General features: G+C 42.1%; 1 protein-coding gene across 4 annotated transcripts in view; it reads left to right on the forward strand.

The window, feature by feature from the left end:
* ift80 (intraflagellar transport 80 homolog (Chlamydomonas)) overlaps positions 1 to 23,517 on the forward strand; it is a 62,357-nt gene that overhangs the window by 13,504 nt on the left and 25,336 nt on the right. For all 4 annotated transcript variants that reach the window (XM_060875140.1, XM_060875130.1, XM_060875149.1 and 1 more), the window contains 2 exons: positions 2,590 to 2,679; positions 3,123 to 3,260. In XM_060875140.1, the coding sequence (XP_060731123.1) occupies positions 2,590 to 2,679; positions 3,123 to 3,260 (228 nt within the window). The remainder of the gene's footprint in view (positions 1 to 2,589; positions 2,680 to 3,122; positions 3,261 to 23,517) is intronic.

The raw sequence follows: 23,517 nt of genomic DNA on the forward strand, positions 1-23,517 counted from the left end.
TTATAACATAGTGTTTTTTTATCCTTCATTCTGTTCTTAAGTCCAGTATAATGAGTGGTGTGTGTGTGTGTGTGTGTGTGTGTGTGTGTGTGTGTGTGTGTGTGTGTGTGTGTGTGTGTGTGTGTGTGTGTGTGTGTGTGTGTGTGCGTGCGCGTGCGCGCGTGCGTGTGTGTGTGTGTGCGTGTGTGTGTGTGTGTGCACACCCTTGTCAGCAGTTTAAAGACTTGATGGTGCAACGTCTGTGTGTTTATTGTTGTACTGGGCGCTGAACTGCAGCAGGGATCTTGAGTAAACAGGCCGAGGGGTTTAGAGGGATCTCTCAGTTTGGCCCTCCCCAAGCAACAGCTGTCAGTTTGTAGAAGTATGACCCCGTGACCCCAAGTTTGGCCCTTTCACCCCTGCTCCCTGGCTCACCTCAGCCTGGGGAAAGCCATTAAAGGACAGAGGCAGGATAGAGACACACCATCATAATACACACATCAGCTCAAGAACACGAGAGTTTATAAACCTAGAGAGATTAGCGCTTTAGAAAGTATCAGCATACCTCAGTTTTTAACTTTTTTACTTAAAGTGGAAGGAGACTTGTGTGTGTGCGCTCGACAGTTTAAGTATATTTATGTTTGTATCCAATCACTATTTGCCGAATAATCTATCTGAGCAATGAATAAGATTTATGTTCTCAACCTTTGTCCTTTAGCACCAAGCTAGCTCGCTTTACCCAGCCACCTTGTGCACCTGGTGCAAACACCAGACTCGCTGCAGTTATACATCTCCGTCACGACGGTTTCTCCGCTAAGCTTAGTATACGTGGTTTTGACATTAAAGCTGAATCCGTTTTAAGCAGAGTGTACAGACAAGGAGCTGAGAGAGCTGGACAAGTTAATGGACTAAAGCGCCGCTGCATCTGTCTAATTAGGTACAGATGAGTGAGGGCTAATTCTCATCGGCATCCACCATACACCGGCATTGTGGCTTATTTTTAAATGTAAGAATCACTCTCGGTCAGTGAATATTTAACCAGGAGTCTCTGTGTGTGTGTGTGTGTGTGTGTGTGTGTGTGTGTGTGTGTGTGTGTGTGTTTTTTTTGTACCAAATCACTTGTGTGGTTGTGAACCCTGGCTTATAATTCAGTGCTTTAACCTGACCCGAATGCATTATTTAATACGAGTCTTTAACATGAGAGAAAATGGGGTCCCGAAGCATGAAAGTGGGGGTCGACTCCCGTTCCCTGTGGCCAACTGCGAATCGAATCTGCGGTGCTGTTTTCAATTACTCAAAGTTGAAGCAATTACAGTAACAGAGAACAGACAGACCGGTGTGTCAGCTGTTTCAGCACACGTCCTCCTAACTGCTCCTCTCTCTCCGTTCTCGCAATGCAACTTTCTCTCCTTTAGTTTGTCCTGCATGCGTATTTTTTGTATAATACAGATTTGGTACGCATCTCGAACTTCCCTTCATCAGCTGGTTGCTCATTATGAAATCTTCCATTGTACGGTTTTTGGTTCCTTTCCCAAATAAGAGCAACAACAAGAACTGCTACAGGTTCTCAAGAAATAGAGCAACAGAACTTATTATTTGGTGTCAGATTCTTAAATTTCTGAATTTTGCATACAGAGACATTTATTCAACGTCTACACAAGGAGTCTTCAGGATCAGAGCTTTTTAAAAAGCTTTATTTTTTTTCCCCAGGAAAGGCTTCAACACGGAGAGCTTTGTGGTTTCGTTGTAACGTGACAATCTGTTTTTTATTTTTTTTTTTATTTTGATGTATTAACGTCAAGAGGCCAAGAAGGAAAAAAAAAACATGCTCACAGCTCAACGGTCCTTGTTTCCATCCTGAGCAGAGTTTCGCATGGTCTCCACGTGTCTTCAGGGTTCTCCTGAGGTTTTATCCCACCTTCAGAAAACATACCAGTAGGTGGATCGGTTACACTAAATTGCTGCTAAGTGTGAGTGAGTGTGTGACGCGTGCCCCGTGATCCATGGCGTATTTCCACCTCGTGCCCAAGTTCACAAGCATAAAAATCAGATAAAGGTGGAAGAATTAATAAACGAATGAAAGAATGATATGGAAAACATACTGACATCTTGAGAGCACGTGTTTTGAAGACTTTTTTGTCACTGGGTTGTGCAGTATGAACTCCGAATCCTTTCTCTGAACTTTCTCTTTCTCTGCCGACATGTCGGTTTCGTTTTGTTCATTTTGCTTATTTGTGCAGTTCAAGCCCTTGGTTTGTCTCAGACATGGATTACTGACAGAAAGGAAATACAGTGTATAGCATAGAAAGATTTAACAGTGGCATCATCCACACATGACTCGGCTTGACGTGGCTCTGTTTAGCATCCGCAGCTTTGCAGGGATATTAAACTAAAAGCCTAATAGGCAGCTCGTACTGAAATAACGCTGCTTTACGATTTCTGGATGCCGCCGGCTGTTTTGCAGTAATTCGGCGCATTTTCCAGCTTACAGGTCTGTGAGGAACGAAGGAACTCCAGAGAGCAGCGGGTCATTAGCGAAGATGTGATTTACAGCATTCTTCTAATCTCAGTTCTTCTAAACAAGCTTCTCTCTTGTCTTTCTGCCTGCAGTGGAAAGCTCACGACGGCATTATACTCAAGGTGGACTGGAACTCTGTGAACGATCTGATTCTGTCTGGTGGAGAAGACTGTAAATATAAGGTAAGATGTCTCTAGAGCCATTGACGAGGGTTCTCATGTAAGAAGGAACGTTCTTATTAACATTCTTATATTCAATAATAAATGGAAGATTCTGGAAAAAATAGAAATTCGCTTCATGTTAGGAAACATCACGTCACTGTCATTTGTTATTTTCTAGAAATGGCAAACTCCTGTTTTATTTCTTTCTAATTACATAATCTCTCTCTCTCTCTCTCTCTCTCTCTCTCTCTCTCTCTCTGTGTCTCTCTCTGTCTCTCTCTGTCTCTCACTCTGTGTGTCTTTCTCTCTCTCTCTCTCTCTCTCTCTCTCTCTCTCTCTCTCTCTCTCTCTCTCTCTCTCTCTCTCTCTCTCTCTCTCTGTGTCTCTCTCTGTCTCTCACTCTGTGTGTCTTTCTCTCTCTCTCTCTCTCTCTCTCTCTCTCTCTCTCTCTCTCTCTCTCTCAGGTGTGGGACAGTTATGGCCGTCCTCTCTACTCTTCATCCCCCCATGATTACCCGATCACCTCTGTGGCTTGGGCTCCTGATGGTGAGGTGTTTGCTATGGGCTCCTTCAACACCCTCCGACTGTGCGACAAGACCGGGGTAAGAAAAACACACACACATAGACACCCAAAAATCGCGCACACACACACACACACACACACACACACATACATACATACATACATACATACATACATACATACACACACACACACACATACAAACACACATACAAATCACAAGTACACACACCCAAAAATCACACACACACTTACACAAATAACACACATGCTGACACAAATCACACACACTCAGTCACAGACACCCAAAAATCACGAACATACACACATATACACCCAGACCCAAATCTCACACACACACACTTCACACCTCCCTGTTGTTGATTTTCTTTTCCTATAACACACCCCATGGTGTTTATTTCTTATTGATATGTGAGGATATGAAGGCAGGAGCAGTAGGACTGGGTTTCTAACATGGGAGTAAAACTGTAATCACTTCACTTTGATGTTTTTGTACAGATCCCATCTGTCTTGAACCTTTTTTTTCCCAGCATGAAACTAGCGTGATCTTGACTTTTTACTTTTTATTTGATTTGAGACCAGAGGTTGACTCATTGTCTTCTGAGAGTCTTCAAATACTTAAAAAAAGTAAAGAATCTAGAATGTGTACATAAATACACAAAGATAGATCAGTAAAGATGAGTGTATGCAAATCAGTGCCATTGCTTACTTTCTGTAGTCACTGATACTGACCGTAAGTTAACGAAGTCTAAACATCAGGGAGAAAAAGTCGTACGACTGCATGCTCCGGGTCTCAGGAGGATCGAACCAGATGTAGTCTTTATTCTCTCCAAGCATTAATCAGCACTGAAACTTCTTGGCTCCGTTGTCAGCGTTGATATGTCATTGCTCTGTCAGTCAGTTTATTACGCTCCAATATGGAGTTTCTATGATTGCCAGCTTCTGGAACCAATCCAACGTCCCAGTGCGAAAGGTTAATGAAAAGTGCGTGTAGAGGGAAGCTGCTGCATCAGATTTGAGTATCAGGACGCCGTGTTTTTTGCGCTCAGCCACTTCGAGTAGAGGAGTGGGCGTGCGTTTGATGTTTTGTCGAAAGACAGCAGTAGAGGAGGAGGAGGAGGAGGAGGACAAAAACACAATGGTTGGAGAAGATGAGAAGAGATTCAGTGAAACCTGCTTATGAAAGTTTCCAGCCTCTGCTATCTCACTGCTCACATTCTTCACCTCTTTTTTTCTACTGCAGTCTTGTACCTCCCTCCTTAAATCTTTCACCACTGAGCCACTTCTTGGCGTCTCTCTCACACCTACGGTACACATCTACAGCACACCTATGAAGGACAGCATTGTTAAACAAGCACACCAGTCTCTACAGGCTCTCCACAACTGAGGTGCCCTTGAGCAAGGCACCAAACCTCCCCAACTGCTCCCCGGGCGCCGCAGCATAAATGGCTGCCCACTGCTCCGGGTGTGTGTTCACTGCTGGGTGTGTGTGTTCACTGCTGGGTGTGTGTGTTCACTGCTGGGTGTGTGTGTTCACTGCTGGGTGTGTGTGTTCACTGCTGTGTGTGTGTTCACTGCTGTGTGTGTGTTCACTGCTGTGTGTGTGTTCACTGCTGTGTGTGTGTTCACTGCTGTGTGTGTGTTCACTGCTGTGTGTGTGTTCACTGCTGTGTGTGTGCACTTTGGATGGGTTAAACGCAGAGAACAAATTCTGAGTATGGGTTACCATACTTAGCTGTATGTCACGTCACTTTCACTTTCACTTAGGATCTCACGAATCAGTACAGTCAGGAAATCTGATCTGATGCGACGTTCGCAACCATTTGTTTTAATTCTTGTTTATTCAACAACAACTTTTTTTTTTTTTTTTTTTTTTTTGCACATGCTTTGACATTGGATCAGAGCCGATCCTGACCTCCCTGGGGCCCTAAGCAAAATTCTGCTAAGGGGCCCTTCTACCTGACCCGTGAGCCATGTAAACCATTTGCCACACATTCACACTTGACAGCATCTCCTCTACTAACAAATTTCAGCATAGCACCTGTAAGGTTTAGATAACTACTATTATTCATTTTATAAGCTGCATTAAGCCCCACTTAAACTGCTTCCCTCAGATTCCTCTTTATCCATTTTCAAATATAAAATACTATTTATAATATGACTTGGCTGTTGCAATATTCAACTAGTGAATATGCAATAGCAGATATCAGCAATTACGTTTTTACTAGTGTAAAAACGTAATTCCTGATATCAAAAATATGGTTACTACTAGAAATCACACTCTGAATATTTACATAATATAATATTTACATATTACATAATTCATAATATTTTTAAGTATTGAAAACTGAATTGATATCAAAAATCCATATCATGTGAATGTATAAAAGCTAAAATGCTTGCCATACCGTGTCACTGTGTTTTATAGTATGCATTAGAGCAATACTTGAACCATCAGGGACATTTAAAATGACTTTATTATTATTATTATTATTATTATTATTATTATTATTATTGGGCTTTTAACTTTTTATTAAATGACAAATTCCTTTCACAAGATCATTATGGACTGTCCACCTGATTCTGTCTTTTTTCTTTTAAAGAACTGTCGTATGTCCGTTGCTCACTGGCAGGCCACACACACAGAGAGAGAGAGAGAGAGAGAGAGAGAGAGAGTAATGCTAGGAGTTCAGGAGTTAAGCCTGGTTCAGGTTAAATCCTCTGTGTGTGAGGAATGAATAAATACAGCAAAGTGAGTAAGTTTTTTCACACATACAGGTGGTATACAGTGATATGTCGTTTATTTTCACTCTGGTCCAAACGCCAGGGCTTCCATGTTTCCAAAAGACGCACGTGACATCATGTTTACATGACTCCCAATTGTTAAAATGAGTATCAAATTAACGATAAACTTTAACAACAGAGACACACGTACACACAACACAGGTACGCAGTTTATTTGTCGCGCTGCTGTTTTTGTTTCATGCTTTAGCAGTTAATAAATAGAACTGCATGCGTCTTGCGGAAGAACATTGTAGCCGGCGCTACTTCTCTCCGTTTATGGCTATGGACGAGTCACTCACGTCCTGTGCTACTCCACAGTGGCGGCGACCCGCTGGACTAAAATATTAATAAAAATTTTAGGGGTGCTGAGCTCCTTTTTAGCCTCGCCCATGCTGCACAGTAAACATTAACACACGCTGTAAAACGAGGCAGGGGAGGCGGGGCCTTGCGTAATTTGCGGGGCCCTACGCAACTTGCGTAGTGTGCGTATAGGGCCGATCGGCTCTGCATTGGATATTTTGATTCAATTGTGCGGTCAAGTTGACGTTGAGACTTTGAGACGGTTCGTGACAATATTCAGCACATTTGATATGCAAACGATTCGGGCCACGACAGCCCCATAAAATCCGTACCTTGCTAAAGAGGTATACAAATCAATTTATTAGAAAGTGACCAAACGTATTTATTTGTCTGTTTATAGTTTATGTAGTTTATGAAATGTCAGTGAGATACAATACTTATACTAATATCTATTATCACTTGTATTATAGTAGCTATAAACTGTCATTCCCTCAATAGCCTAGATTTTTTTTGTTTGTTTCTTAAAGTCGATAATACAAAAAAAAGCACTGGGAATCCAGACACAAACAATACAAACAAATTTTTTTTTCCTGCTATTTTCCTAATTTAAAAAAATTTGCAGCATCTGTACAGTGTTTCGACATGTCACACTGCTGATTCTGACCCAGCAGTCAGCTTGTATGTGTGTGTGTATGTTACGAGTGTGGTGCTGAAACGGTTAACAACCCGTGAGGAGCCTCAGTGTTACTTCCATGACTAATGGGCAGGAGTTTCATTCCGTATCTACTACAATGAAACCTTGCACTTGGCAGAGTGCTGGCTCAGCAGGAAGGCCCGGCTCGTTTAACCCTTCACCTCCAGCAGGACTCCACTTAGCTGCAGAGGGCAGATTGCCCCTATGCCCCTTTCCACCCACCTTCTCTTCTGCTTCCTATCTGGTGTGCACTGGGGCGTCTGTAAACATCCAGATTATTAGATATACATTTAGGAGCTCATATACGTGTGTCTGTGTGTGTGTCTGTGTGTTTTTGTGTGTGTTTGTATTTGTGTGTGTCTCTGTGTGTATTTGTGTGTGTGTGTGTGTGTTATCCTGACACTGCCCTGATCCTAACCCCCTTTAGGGCAGTAACTGGCAACCTTAACCACAAACAAGGGTCCTACAGTACTGATTAGGGTTACTGAAGTCAAGTTCAAGTTCCACATTAAACTCACAAGTGTTAAATTAACTTATATAATTATTGAATTTACTCCTGTAGGCTTGAATTTGAACCACATTGTTATGCTGCATATGTGTGTGTGTGTGTGTGTGACTTTGTGTTTGTCTCTCTGTGTGCATTTGTCTTTGTGTGCACATATCTGTGTGTGTGACTGTGTGTGTGACTGTATGTATTTGCCTCTGTGTGCACATGTCTGTGTGTTAGACTGTGTGTGTGAGACTGTGTGTGTGTGTGCGTGTTAAAGAGAAACAGAGACAGAGAGAGACAGAGAGAGACAGAGAGAGAGAAGAGCTTGCAGAATGAGTCACACTTGTTAGTAGGGGTGACACGGTGTCAGGGATTGTGACAGAGCCCAGACGCTAGACACCAGCTGCAGCCACTCGTAAATAGACTGTTGTCTAGAGGGCACATGTGTGTGCACCCCCACACTCTTTCACTTACTCACATACACACAATCTCACACACACAGTCTCACACACACAGTCTAACACACAGACATGTGCACACAGAGCCAAATACACACAGTTACACACACACAGTCACACACACAGTCTCACACACACAGTCTAACACACAGACATGTGCACACAGAGCCAAATACACACAGTTACACACACACAGTCACACACACAGACGTGCACACAAAGACATGCACAGAGAGAGACAAACACACAGTGTTTACACACTGTAGATGTGTTTTAACTCCACCACGACGGTTGCCATAGGATTCTTGATTCTGATTGGTCAGAAGTTGTTGATTCATTTTCAATAACTGCACAAGATAACACACAGGTTTCTAATACTGTGCTTGTTACAGTATGTTATAGTAAAGTTTTGGGAAATGTGTGCGTGACGTGAATTCATTCAGATGTTCCTACGTAAGGAATAAAAGCTTTATTATGTAGTAATAAAGTTCTAGGTATTAAGTTATTGTAGGTAATGAATCATTGAAGGCGAGTTGAAATGCAAAGCAGGGAACCAGGAATACTTTGTGACTGTTACAAAGCTGTTGCAGACGGTTACGCTGGAGACTCCTTCCTAAAATGCTCCTCACAGGAAACAGAGCAATCATTTTAAACATAAATCCCTTTATTTGGGAGCGTTTACTGTAGAAGTCCCTGTGTTAGCTGTTACTATAGAAACAATAACGTGTGAGAATGAGTGCATTCATATGAAATTTACTCGCAGCTGGAATTGCTGCTGTTAATCAATCAGGACATTAATCAAGAACGTCTGAGCAAAATCAGCACAAACTTGTAGATCTTCATTTTCTTAAGCTCTGTGTGCGTCGGTGGAGAAGGTGAGTGTGTAAAGCTGGTTTAGGAATCACTAATTCTATGTTATGTTGCTCCCGTAGCATGAAGTAAAGCTGTTCCATATGTGTGAGCATGGATCTGTGTGTGCGCGTTGTGTGTGCGCGTTGTGTGTGCGCGTGCGCATGTGTGCACGTGCATGTATGTGTGCATGCGTGTGTGTGTGCGCATGTTTGTGTGTGCGTGCGTGTTGTGCTTGTGTTGTGTGTGTGCGTGTGTGCGCTTTTGTGAGTGCATGTGTGTGTGCGTGTTGTGCTTGTGTGCACGTGCGTGTGTGCATATGCGTGTGCGTGTGTGTGCGCGTGTGTGTGCGCGTGTGTGCGTGTGTGTGTGCGCATCTCCAATTTTACTTTGTTTTTTTCTGCTTCTGCTGCGCTGCGCTCTACAAACCCAAACTAAGCCTGAGCTCAAAAATGAAGCGTGTTTCTCTTCCAACGATAACAAAGCTGGAGTTCAGTGTCTCGCACGCTGACCCCGGCCCTCGGCCACATCGTTTGCTAGACGTCAGGCGCTAAATGCAAACGGTGTGATGGATGATTTTGTCTTCTCTCTTTCTCCAGGCTGAAAATGTGGCCTGCTGTCCACTAATTAGCCAGAACAAATGTCAGGCTGAGGTTATATTTACCTCCAAAGGGTCATTTTAGACTTGAAAAGTGTGAGTTTCGACAATCCCTAGTGGACAGTCCTGTAGGACAGACTGACCTATAACGCCTCACCTCTCTCTCGTACTGCCCCTGTAATCTCTCAGAGATAACTTATCATACCTGTGTGCCAAATTTATAGCTCCTGACTGGCAAGCAAGTAGGAGACTGCTGGTATCAGTTATAATTTAGAGCTTATTTGCTGCTAGACATGAAGAGCCTAGAATTGGGCCACGGAACAGTGATTTAATGTCTCATGCTGTGATTTTCGTGCAAGAAGTGCAGTCTCTGCACACACACCCCATTTCCCCCCCCCTTTTTTTTTTGGTTAGAGATAGCTGCTTTTGAAAGGCTGTGAAGGGGGGGAACACAGTTAGAAGATAAACTTGTGGTTGTGTGTGACTTCACTCTGTCACTTTTGTCACAAATCGTGCTCAGAGTTGCCGAAATCTTGGTGTTTGTTTGTTGCAATGTCACAAAGATCTGGTCCAGTTCTGAGTAGGTGATGGCTCCAGAAAGCTTCAAATACAGCCGTGCCAGTGCGCGCAGGGCGTCTGTAAAGCGGACTGACAGCTAGCAACGTTTGAACTGAGGGTGCTGTCTATGAAGCATGAAAGAAGGTTTGGTGTGTGTGTGTCAGAGAGAGAGAGCGAGAGAGCGAGAGAGCGAGAGAGAGAGAGAGAGAGAGAGAGAGAGATGAGTGCAGATTTATGAGTTTTTTTCTGGAACTTATCTGTTTTCATCACACGAGAGCTCAGCCCCAGTCGTGCAGATGGAGAGAGCGTCACTATTAAATCGACATGAGAGGGGGGTGTGTGTGTGTGTGTGTGTAAGAGAGAGAGAGAGAGAGAGAGAGAGAAAGAGAGCACAACTGTGTGGAAAAACAGCAGATGTGGAGGGGTTGGACAGCAGAGACTGAGTGAGGGAATGAGAAAGAGGCGAAAGGAGAGCGCAGTGAAACAAAGAGAGTCCTGAGTCAGCAGCAGTTTTCTCCCTAGGCAACTGGGTTGGGCTTCTCTGTCCCCCTCTCACTCTCTCTCTCTCTCTCTCTCTCTCTCTTTCTCTCTCTCTCTCTCTCTCTCTCTCTCATGCTGCATTAGGCAGCAAAAGAGGTGGAATAGTGGAAAAGGCCAAAGGAGACAGAACGCAAGGAAAGTTTTTCATTCGTCAGGCTCACAGTTATCAGCCCACACTTTGCCTAAAAAGATTCTTTGGCATGTTTAGCTAACAGCATGTTCTCAGCCAGCTCACTACGGTCACCAAACATACCTCATATCCCTTTTAGACATTTCTAGCTATTATTGCATCCTAATATATCCACGTAGACCAATGTTTTAATCGACGCTGATGGGATATTTTCAGATGCAGACGTTTACATATCTCTCATACTCTCCGAGTAACAGTGAAAGAAGCAGGCAAAACTGGAGCTAACTTTATAGTTGGCAAAGCAGCTGTTCTGGGTGGATTGGTCCTATAAAATGTTTAAATGTGGCAAATCTCTCTCGCTCTCTGTCTCTCTCTCAATGCGTCTCTCACTTTTCCTTTTCCCTTTTCTGTAAGAGGGGAGGGAGGGAAGGAGGGAGGTAGATAAATGACAGCCTCAGACACTGGTCCGCCAGCCCCTCTGGCAGAGTCATTACTCCCTGGACCATTAAATCCGTACCTTCACAGACAAGGCAAACATGTCAGAGAGCACGATCGAGCAGGACCGAGGCGATCAGGGTAAGAAGGAAATCAAAAGAAAGGGTTAAGTTGAGAAAGCGAGGCGTTAGATATCATCACAGCATGGGCGTGGTTTGGTGCATATAATAATTATCCATCGTATACCAGTTTAAATAAAGCCTTTGTCGCACACGCAGACCGATAACGGCTCTGTTATCCGGCGAGGATTACGCTCTAAGGATTAAGTTTTAAATGGATATTTAAAATATTTATTTCAGCCCCCAAAGAAAAACTCTTTCCTCTAACCAATATATTAAACAAAAGTTGCTCAGGTAAGACATAAACCAGTTTGAGGTGTACTGTTGTAAGGAAACAATCACTGACTGTCCTGACGCCAAACCGTCTTCCTGTGCCCTGAAGTTATTTATTTTTAAATAACTTTGTGTTTTAAAACACTTTTCCACTTTTACCCATTCATAGTTACTTTTAGTACTAAGGGAGGTCGTGGCCTAATGGTTAGAGAGTTTGACTCCTAACCCTAAGGTTGTGGGTTCGAGTCTCGGGCCGGCAATACCACGACTGAGGTGCCCTTGAGCAAGGCACCGAATCCCCCCAACTGCTCCCCGGGCGCCGCAGCATAAATTGGATGGGTTAAATGCAGAGAACAAATTCTGTGTATGGGTCACCACACTTAGCCGTATGTCACGTCACTGTCACTTTCACTTCACTTTTATTGTTGTCACGTATGTAGCATTGTTCATGTTATGTTATGTGTTCGTTAAAAGAAAAAGTTTTTATCCATTTATAGTTGCTTTCAATGTTGTAAATGCACTTAGAGGCATACCATTTATTGCAAGTTTACGGCTGTGGAATGTACATGAAAGCTTCACTAAGCTCCCTTTTTTCCAGACAAGACAAAAATCACAGCTCGTTTTGTGTGAAACCGTGACTTCGACCACATCTCAAAACTGTTATCTGTTTTACATCCGTTACAAAGCGCTGATACTGGAGACTCCTTCCAAGAACTTTTAAACCAACTCCTTCACCATATTAACAATCACACTTAAAAAAAAAAAAGTATTAACCCCTGTTTACTACAGAAATGATCACAAATCACAATTCAGTTCTTTACACTCTCAAGGAAGAGGTTAATTCCACCGAATCAGAAAAAGCTCGCCGAGATGGAAGCGTAAATGTGCAAAAGAAAGCAAAGCTTTGCAGATTTCCTTCTTTTTTTCCACCCTCAGCTGCAAATTTGTCAAGGTTTAATTGCTTGGACCGCTCGTAGGGACGTGCTTTTGAAAACCTGCCAGTTATCAAACTTGGCAGCAAAAGCCACGTCTTACATTTGTGATTTTTCAGCCTGATAAGCAGACCATTAATTCACACTCGAGCGATTTCTTTAATCTCGGATGTAGATTGGAGCAATTTCTGTTGCCACAGAGCTAATGTGTGACAAACGATCTGCGGCTGCTGTTCGATTGCAGTAAAGTTACCTTTCTGTGTTACTGAATACATTGTATGTTGCACACTATTTTGATTTAACATTTGGCTTGGGAATTGGGCCGTGTCCACGGACTCCTGGACCGCACTCTTCCTCGCTTAACCTCTGCCTCAACTCCTGGACGCGTAACGCTGCCAGCTGCATTATTATCAAGGGAGACGGAAACAAGGAAGGGAAGAAATCGTACGTGTTCAAGCTTAACATTTTCCTCACTTCGCTTAACTATTTCTTAACACCACACAGACAGCAACGGAACGGGTCCGACGCTCGATGTCGATTAATTTTTTAGCTGCTTTCCCAAAGGCTGCAATTTGCTCGTCATGTTTGCGCTCAGAGCTAATGAGTAATGAGCTGCTCATGTAGCGCTCTCATGGGGTGGGAGTGGCTATCTGTCTTATTTATTTATTTATTCATGAAAAATTTGTAGCAGTGTAAATCGTTAGCCATCTTAATATTTATTTAAAATGAATCCCATGCTTGATTTGACTTAATCAAATGACTTTACAATGCACCCGGCGCACCACTTCTTTGTTGTCCTTGTGCTAGCTCGAAGTAGATTGAACATCACCAGCGGTCACTGGAATTTAAAATGAAATGGTATTACATGGAGCTACATGAGTGTTTTTTGATGCTACACGTTTAGAGAGATCTGTTTTTGCAGGACAAATGTATTCTATAGCACATTAGATTAGAGGTTTATTTGAACAACTATGAATAATTTTCTTTTAAACTTTTAAACTTTTATCGCTACACAAACAAGCGGCTTAAACGAAATCTCCAAATCAAGCTGTCTGTCATGTCCGTTTCTGCTATTTAATACAGAAATAACAACAATCAGAGATCAATCAGAGATCAATCCTAACCCTAAGGTTGTGGGTTCGAGTCTCGGGTCGGCCACAACTGAGGTGCCCTTGAGCAAGGCACCGAACCCCCCCCAACTGCCCTGGTGCTGCAGCATAAATGGCTGCCCACTGCTCCGGTTGTGTGTTCACGGTGTGTGTGTGTTCACTGCTGTGTGTGTGTGTTTACTGCTGTGTGTGTGCACTTTGAATGGGTTAAATGCAGAGAACGAATGGGAGTATGGGTCACTATACTTAGCCGTATGTCACGTCACTTTCAACTCCGAGCGCACTATAGCTCCAGTTCTCTCGGCAGAACAGACGATCCAAAGATAGTGTTGTACAGGAATCCTGTTTGTTTTTCTTTTCTGTTCCAAACAACCTTCTGCAAATAATTTCACCTAAAGATCTTTTTTTTTTTGCAGCCAAAAATGATTGATTTTTGATGCAACTGCAGCTTTTTTTTTTTTTTTTATCCCAAATTGCTAAATTTGCAGCCCTACCAGTGAAGACGCAAATGTAATTACTTTTCCGTTAGCTCTACTCGTGTTCGACGCATGCAAATTGGTGACGGCTTTGGCTGAACGTGCGATGTGATAACGTCACGTGACACGTCTTGGCCCAAAATCTGTGGAAGATCTGCGGTCAATTTGAACAATTGCAAGCTCTCCTGAATATCCTGGAAGTTTGCTTGATTGCGTTTCGGTTTGTGTGAAATCCTGGAGGTGCAGGCGGAATGACGGACTGGATTCAGGGATGTGCTGCGCTATCCAGTGGAGGAAACCGATCTCCTCTTCGACTCTTTTTGCACAGTTCTGTTCTGTCCATCTTTCTCTGAAAACACTTCATCAGTGAAAATCGCAGGACTAATAAATTAACCATTTCAGATTTTTTTAATTTTACTTTTACTAATTTTAATTTGGAGATATTTCTAAACGCTTCCACCATGTTAAGCTGATACGCTCCAATGTCAGTTAAACCTCCTAACCTACCCCCGACTCCCCCACTCCGACTTGACCTTTGCTCTTTGACCCACCCGGGGTTTAATTTTTCACCCCTTTGGCAGCCCTCCAGGGGCCTCCCTTAATTTAGCCTTCACCCTTGACAGAGCGGAGAGCAAGAGGCCAGGCTCTGCTCATATTGCTTTTGGAGAGCGGTCCTGTTTAGTATTACACATGCATAATAATGGTCTTTTAGTTCATACTTAATAGTGTAGTTATGTTCTATAAACCTGCAGCATTAGGAAAGAACGCAGGCGCAGATCTGTTTCACATCCACGTTATTAAAAACGTTGCGTTTTCCGTGGTCGGTGCCGTTCCTGACCGTGCTGTCGTTCCTTCGGCCCTACCAGTTGTCCAGCGCTGTCGCTGCAACGTACTTGGCCATGTTCTGCTGAAGGCTCGAGTATGATGCAAACATCCCGAAAAGCAGAGAGCAAGAAGTACACGAAAGGGCTGGAGCAAGTGTGAGGACTGAAGAATAAGTTAGGTCCCATTTCTGCACAGAGCCGAGCCGAGCCACGCCGTGCTGCGTGCAGTGGTGCTAATTAAATTCTGCTGGCCAGCGCACAGCTGGGCACCGCTGATGAGTCCCAGGGGAGCGGCCATGTGTGGATGGTTACAGCGTTGAGACTGAAGCCGAGCGTGTAGCCATGTGAGGATCATTACCCCTCTCTCTCTCTCTCTCTCTCTCTCTCTCTCACTCTCACTCACTCACTCTCATCATCTCTCCTTGTCTTTCCTCTTCTTGTGAGCTCATGTATTAAGCTAGAAAAAATTGGTGTCATACCAAAGCACGATCTATGTCTGTCTGTCTAAGGACGTTTCTGGAAGGAAATGTTTCGTTACCATTTAAGGAAGGAGTCTCCAGTGCCATTTTTCCTCCCTTGATCTTTTTTTCTGTAACATATCCTTAACCTTTTTTTGTTTATAAAGTTCACAGCTGCAGTAATGTTAGTAATAAAATCAACTCAAAAATGTATCATTAGCAAAATGATGAGGCGAAAGGGGAATAAAACCCTCGACACTGTGACTGATTTTTTTTCCTATAATAGCATGTACAGTACCAGTGTGTTTTATTCCTTATAGAGTATATTAGATAGCATTCTTACTTACTGGATATCACAATACACACAACACACAACTACTCAGGAACATTCCTGTAGCTTTTTAACGTAAACTACAATCTACAATTTATCCAACCAGAGAACGCATTTAAGAATAATTTATAACGAACAAATAACCTCCTGTACCACAGTCAGTCTTGCTCGAGTGCAGTACAGCTTAATGTTCTTACTATCCCAAATAAAAAAGCTAAATCACTACAAACGGATTCCACATGAGTGAGGATGCACCCTGTTTCCTAACCATCTCTTTACCTTCATGTGGATTCGATAGAATCACAGCCGTTCTCTTTTACCCGCGCGGTAGTCTGACACATTCGTCTGCACTTGTTGACATTTTAGCGCAAATCGATTTTTGTTTTTTCCCCGTTCAATTTGTTTGAAATCTTCTCAAAGGTCGGTTGAGCTCGTCTGCCAGCGATGAATAAGTTTCTATGGACTATAGTGTCACCTCTTTAAGGTTATGGATGAGGTTTTGTTTAGACACGAGCAACACCAAAGTCACTCACACACACACACACACACACACACACAGAGCTCCTGAGTTATTGTAGCACTGTGCGTGAACTTCAGAATGCCCTCGCCAGAGTGGACGTACTGCCAAAACAAAGAGAGTGGGAGTGAGAGGAGGGGTTAATCAAGAGGTTTTGGACAAAGACAATGAACTACAACTCTACTTCTTACAAGTCTAATCTGTTTTATGACACAGTTGCTTTGGCAGCACTTAGAAGGCAAGTAATAATCGCTTTGTATTCCGCTGCAAAGCCAAGAGTCTCAGAGAAGGGAACTTATTTACTGCGTGGGCTTTAAGAGACACGAGATTCCTAATGGAGCCGGATCGCACTCACATCATCGAGGAATGCCCAGACTCCACTGACTCTGATGTATCTTATCATCTGAGGATGAATATTTGATGCCTGCGGTTGGCTGCATTTTTACGAGGCTTACTGTGCGTGGGTCTGCGGGGCTCCTCTCTCTCTCTCTCTCTCTCTCTCTCTCTCTCTCTCTCTCTCTCTCTCTCTCTCTCTCTGTCTTTCTTTTTCAGATATTGGATAGAAAGATAGAAGGATAAAGCATGGCAATGAATCTCGCCGAGATTAGGCAAGCTCAGACACGGCGGTGCCATGGGACGTTTCGGAGCAGGTCTTTTTTATGGGCTGGAGCGCTCGTTGCGTTTAATAGTGTGTAATTTAACGCAGTGGGTCAGGCTTTATTACAAAGTTCAGTACGTTAGATGCACGTCGTCCACAGTTGACATGCAGTCTGCCAACCCCCCTTAGCTGTGTTTTGTTTTTCATATTAGTTTAGGTCAGGCTGAGGTTCAAAACGCACACACACGCACACACACACACACACACACATCACAAACAAACACACAAAAATCACAAACACACACAAATAACAAAAACACACAAAAATATCACACACTCATAGACACCCAAAAATCACACATGCACACACGCATACACACACACACACACACCTCTGCACTTTATCCCAAGCCTGTTCTAGCATGATCTAAGAGTACAAAACTAAACAGTTTAAAGAGACATTACTGAATCCACAGGGTTTCCTTTTCGAAGCCTCTCTTGCCAGCTTTAAATCTTTAAACAACCGTTTGCTAGATCTCCCGATGACCAAGCGTAAAAAAGAGAAGCGTGTGTATGCACATGTCCTGTATTTTCCCAAGCATCTCACATCAGGCGTTTTACATTTTGCAGAGATGCAAACACACATTTTTTTCACCGATAAATAAGAAATAAAATACAGATACATAGAGAGAAATCATAAGATTTAATAATGATCATGTTTCTAAAACACTGCATCGTTATTGGTGATGGATGTCACTGGCTGTTTCAGTAAGGAGCATCCGTGAAACGTGAACTATGAAGAATAGGTTACATGCTAGCAACATATGGCTCATAAACTGTCACTGAACACTTAATCCTGCAAAAGAGATTCCAAAAATAACAGATTATATAATGTCTTAAGCACCACATTATAACCTTGTGCTGGAAAAATGGAGTCCAATAAAAGGAGTCCAAGAAACCCACGATTGTCGGGCATTAAAACATTAGCTTGAACTAGCTGAGAAAAACCTTTTCAGCTGAAAATGGCTTATAACTTTAGCCGGTGCTGGTAAACAAAGAAAAAACTGAGTATGATTCTGTATCGTTTTTGTCAGAAAACATTTATTTGACCCTTTTGGAAGCTGTATCGGCTGTAAGCGCTTTGTCACAGTTACGGTGCTTTGAAGAAGTTTATCAGCACAGGAAAGGACAGAGGAGTTTATGGTTTCCGGCTTTCTCTGGAAAATGACAAGCTGTATGAAGGCTGAGAGTGAGAGAATGTGAGAGAATGTGAGAGAGTGTTAAGTGTGAGAGTGACTGTGAGAGAGAGTGAGAGAACATGAGTGAGTGAGAACGTGAGAGAGTGAGAGAGAGTGACTGTGTGTGTGTGAGAGAGAGAGAGAGAATGTGAGAGTGAAAGAGAGTGAGACAAAGAATGTGAGAGAGAGTGAGAATGAGAGAGAGTGTGAGTGAGAGTATGTGAGTGAGAGAATGTGTGAGAGAGTGTGAGAGTGAGAGAGAGAGTGTGTGAGTGAGAGAGTGAGAGAGAGAGTGTGAGAGTGAGAGAGTGTGAGTGAGAGAATGTGTGAGAGAGTGTGAGAGTGAGAGAGAGAGTGAGAGAGTGTGAGAGAGAGAGTGTGAGTGAGAGAGTGAGAGTGAGAGAGTGAGAGTGAGTGAGAGAGTGTGAGTGAGAGAATGTGTGAGAGAGAGAGTGTGAGAGAGAGTGTGAGAGTGAGAGAGAGTGTGAGAGAGAGTGTGAGAGAGAGTGTGAGAGTGAGAGAGAGAGTGTGAGAGTGTGAGAGTGAGAGAGAGAGAGTGAGAGAGAGAGAGTGAGAGAGAGAGAGTGTGAGAGTGAGAATGAGAGAATGTGAGAGTGATATAATGTGAGAGAGAGTGAGAGAATGAGAGAGAGTGTGAGTGAGAGTATGTGAGTGAGAGAATGTGTGAGAGTGAGAGAGAGAGTGTGAGAGTGAGAGAGAGAGTGTGAGAGTGAGAGAGAGAGTGTGAGAGTGAGAGAGAGAGAATGAGAAAATGTGAGAGTGATATAATGTGAGAGAGAGTGAGAGAATGAGAGAGAGGGAGAGAGAGAGAATGAGAATATGACTGTTTATCTCTCAGATGCTGCATAACATTAAATATATCTATAACCCTTTAAAATACTCATTGTTTCTTACAAAAAATCAGTCAATGGTGCAGAATAATATACTCCATACTGTAATATTTTAACACTGATTTTAACTAAACATTTTTTTTACCTCTACAACTAAAAATTACAGACCCCACATTAAAGGACCAGGAGGAGCATCATCTGTTTATTCCCCTAAACAGAGACAGACATTATTATGGCTCTGGATGGAGTATTAGCCTGTTGTACGTGCTATGATACATTTTCAACACAGCAGCCACAAATACCACAAATAGAACGATTTTATGAAATGTGACGTAACTGCGAACTCAAAAGTCTGGTTTATATTTACGGGCCAGTTGTTTTTACTCCGCAGCAGTTACTGTGATCAAAGCATTTCTCCATGGACTGACGTGAGTGTGAACTTTCTGTATGTGAGACTTTGTAAAGTCAATCTAGTCACTTTAAAAGTATTCAGCAGCAAGTGAGGAACCGTAGCATTTAATCAAGTGATTAAACATCACAGCCAACACGTTAATCCTAATCAGTTTTCAGCAGCAACTACAACGAATCACACGCGTCCCTTTAGGTGGATGCCAAGTCCATCAAGCCGAATTTGCCCCAAAAACCCCACCCACCCACCCACCCACCCACCCAACCCCAGCTCTCAGGGGTCAGTGCAAAGTGACATTTACAAGCTCTTCTAATTTACTGAGAGATTGATGAGGAAACTCCCTTCTCTTGACACCCCCTCACCCCCTGATTCCCTCCTCCTACTCTTTTTACTCGCACACTCTACTCTCACTTTTTTTTCTGTCTGTGAGTCTGTTGTGTGATAACAGCGGCTTGGACGGAGAGCTGTTGAGATACGAAGTGATGAGCAGACTGTGCTATAAAAAAATACAAATAAAAGCAGGCCTAAGAAACAAACACCATGCTGTTTGTAGCTGGCACCAACCCAAAGTGATCATTATTTTCTGTTGTCTTACATCTTTTGACAGTAGAGAAACATTTTTTGTCTGCATGAATGGAAATAACTTACCCAACCTGCAGGGGGCAGTGATATATATATATATATATATATATATATATATATATATATATATATATATATATATATATATATATATATATATCGTCGGCTGTCGGGCGGAATCCTCGTATCTCCAAAACCATTATTTTTCAGGAAATTAAAAAAAACGTATTTTTTTTGAGTTATTAAACATTGTATCGTTAAAGTTGTTATTATACCTTATATTGCTATCATATACTGTTGTGTACCAACATTAACACAACATTTTCCCAAAGTCACGTTTTATCGGAGATACAAGCTTTATGACTTGGGAGCAAGGAGATACGACATTATGCTGTTATTGATAAGAACGGTACGGACACAGACGTCGCTGCTGCCAGCAGTGTTCAATAAAGTCTGTGGTCACGTTGAGCCTTTTGACAAGAGAAAAGGCTTCTATAGTTAACCAAAGCTAATGACTGTAGTTACATACATCTTCCTAAACTCTATTTTAAAGGTTTAAGAGCTATAAGTGATGCAATACAAAACACGATATGCTGATTCGGCTGTCTAATAGGTGGAAATTAGTCTAATCTGCTCACAAACTTACCTTCGTGGCTCACGGGTTTCTTTCTGCACAGAAGCATTACAGCTATCGATTTTTAACAAAACAGACCTACTCAAAAGTATCTAACCTATTTTCACTTGTTGGTGTCCAAAAAACAGTGTTTTACATGCACAGTGCCAAGAGAGGCATTGGTAAAATAGTAATAAAAACAATAATTTAATAGTGGTATCCAAAACATTCAATTTAATTCAAATATTATATTATAAAAAACATTTTAAAACATCAATGAACATGTATAATAAGCAGTAATAAATAGATATTTAAAATACATCAATAACACAGATAAACATCGATAAAATCATAGTTAAAGGGATAGTTCACCCAAAAAATAAAATTAATAAAGTTCAAATTATCGTTTCACTACGTTATACGGCATGTTTGCGTATACTAACGAGGCAAAAAGCCAGCCAGCTTGGTTAAAGTGATGAGCATGACGGTTGAACATAACGGTTTGCCTTGACATTGTAAGATACAATCCTATCTTATCTGCAATGCACAGGGTTTAGTCCGCGTTGCAGTGGATTGTCTTGCGCTAAATTCCTGTCCTCAGACGAGCACCAGAACTAGCGGGGGCCAAGATTTATTTTTCTTTGAGCCCCACGAAAATCACTTTAGATATCACTTTAAGACGTGTTGATTCGTTGCGACTCTTAATCTTGATGAGAAATATGCCTCGCGGCTCTCCCGCGGAGTGAAGAAGAGGTGGAGTTACGAGATTTCTCAGACAGTTGAAGTGTCCAATGGAGTTAAGAGATTTGCGTTATTTTCAAGACTTTAGATTGGTTAATAACTTGTAAAAATAACAGACCCAATAGTATCGATATGTGAAAAAATATGAAATTGACCAAATTTGGACATACGAGGTTTCTGCCCGACAGCGATGAGATATATATATATATATATGTGTGTGTGTGTGTATATATATATATATAATATACCTTCCACCTCATATGTGCCATGTAACTTTACCAGAACCGTAAATACGATGTTATATATAATGACGTATTCTTATAATATCCGACTTGGGATAAAAGTTTTAATAATATCCACTAAGCTACTCTAGCTACAATTTTTATACCAATCTATACCTTCATATCCAATACCTCGTCAGTAAATAAATAAGTTTAATTGTAGAAAAAATACAGATTGATTACGTTTTACTGTAAAGTTGTAGCTCATGATAATCTCAATCCTAGTGTTTATCCCTTTAGAATAGAAGCTTTATTTTTCACATATCCCAAATTTGGAGGTTGGGGTCAGAGCACAGGGTCAGACATGATATAGCGCCCCCTGGAGCAGAGAGGGTTAAGGGCCTTGCTCAAGTGTCCAACAATAACCTCCACAGTAACAATCACACGTTTTGCTTTTTAAACAAGAACACGTTTTTATCTGTTTATTATCAGGTTTAGATCGGATAGGTCGTCCACAACACACCAGAACGATTTGTTAGCATAGTTATGTTGTCTCATTGGAAAAAACACAACTCAACACTTTCTGACCAATCAGATTTAAGAATTCAGCATTCCCGTAAAAAAACTCTTACTTATGTAGTGGTTGGTAAAGTCATCACAGAAGTTGTAATATACAATAAGACGCTTATTTTTAACACAAGTCAGCACATGAGTAGGTTTATTTCCAGCAGCTAGATCTTTTAGTTTACAGTTTCTAAATCTCCAGACTGTTGCATGTCGAGAGCCTGAGTTTGATTTATTCCTCAGTCACACCATTGCTCTCTTTCTCTGTAAACCGTAAAGCACTAGGTGAGTTTTTAAGAGATGCCTTTTGCACGTACCCCCTCGCTGCCTCACACAGAGACACCAGTGTATTCCAAAATGATGTGGCCTGTATGCGAAGGTTTGACTGAAGATGGCAAGAGGAGCTATAATAAAACGTGTAGCTGTGCATTGCATGGTGAGTTTGGTGTGCGCACACATGTAAGCATTGTGCTGCCAAATGTGTGTGCGCCAGCTGGGCTTCTCCGGCCAAGCTCTCCTAATTTATACCGCTAGACGAGCGCAAAGCCTCCCCTCCGCCTGACAGTATGTGTAAACACTACCCGTGTGTGTGTGTGTGTGTGTGTCACATGCCACCCTGCCGATTAGCATCTCGTGAGGAGAAGCAGAGCAGGTTTCTCTCGGTCAGCGCAGACATACTTAACGTGGCTGATGTAATGGGGCTGAATCAGCAGATAGTTCTACAGGGAACCATTAGACTCCAGCATGTGTCATTAACCCCTTCTCTCTCTCTCTCTCTCTCTCAGTTCAGTTCAGTTCATTTCAGTAGTGCTTTATTGGCATGAATGTAAAATCCCATTGTTGCCAAAGCAAAGTTATATGAGTACTATAGATATGAGCAAATGCAATTATTACACACTCGTACCTTTTTTTCTACCTGTTGGATTTACCTTATGAATTTATCTCTCATTAAATGTTTATAGAGACAAATACATTTTAGAAGCTAGTAACATAGCTAACAACATCTGTGTCTTTGGAGTGATTGTAGCTGGTAGAGTTAGCCTGTGCTGTACAGCTAGCTAATAACGTTAGCCAATCAGAAGCCAGCTGGGTAACATGTCATGTAACAAGTTGCGTTAAACTGGTTATATATGCGGATAGCGCATGGCGCTAGTACAGTTAGCTTGCACTGCTAACATGCGAACATATACTTCAGATGTTAGTTTGTACCTTTTTATCCCTCTCATTTAAATTCTTTTATTAAGAGATATAAATCATATACTGTAGTGTTGATTAGACTTCCTTTTTGTCATCTTCTGAGCTCAAATCTCGCTCAGCGAACGGCACAAAAGTCCCTGTTACCATAGAAACGTTAGCGAATTACAAGAAACAAAATATCATCAAGCCGACATCCCATCAGCGCCACTGTGATAGAAAATAAATCATACTGTGGCAAACCATTTTTCAACATCAGCTCTACTTCCATCATCTGTAGGTTGTGTGATTACAATGAGCTAGAACTCTGATTCGTTTTCCTGTAGCGAGGTGTTAAAAAAACACCGAAAACGCTCTGCCTTGTAAAAGAAGCCTAAGGGCAGACGTTGAACTCTGTTAATAAAAGTTTATAAAGTGTGATTATAAAGC

The sequence above is a fragment of the Tachysurus vachellii genome, chromosome 1 (assembly GCF_030014155.1).
Source record: "Tachysurus vachellii isolate PV-2020 chromosome 1, HZAU_Pvac_v1, whole genome shotgun sequence".
NCBI lineage: Eukaryota > Metazoa > Chordata > Actinopteri > Siluriformes > Bagridae > Tachysurus > Tachysurus vachellii.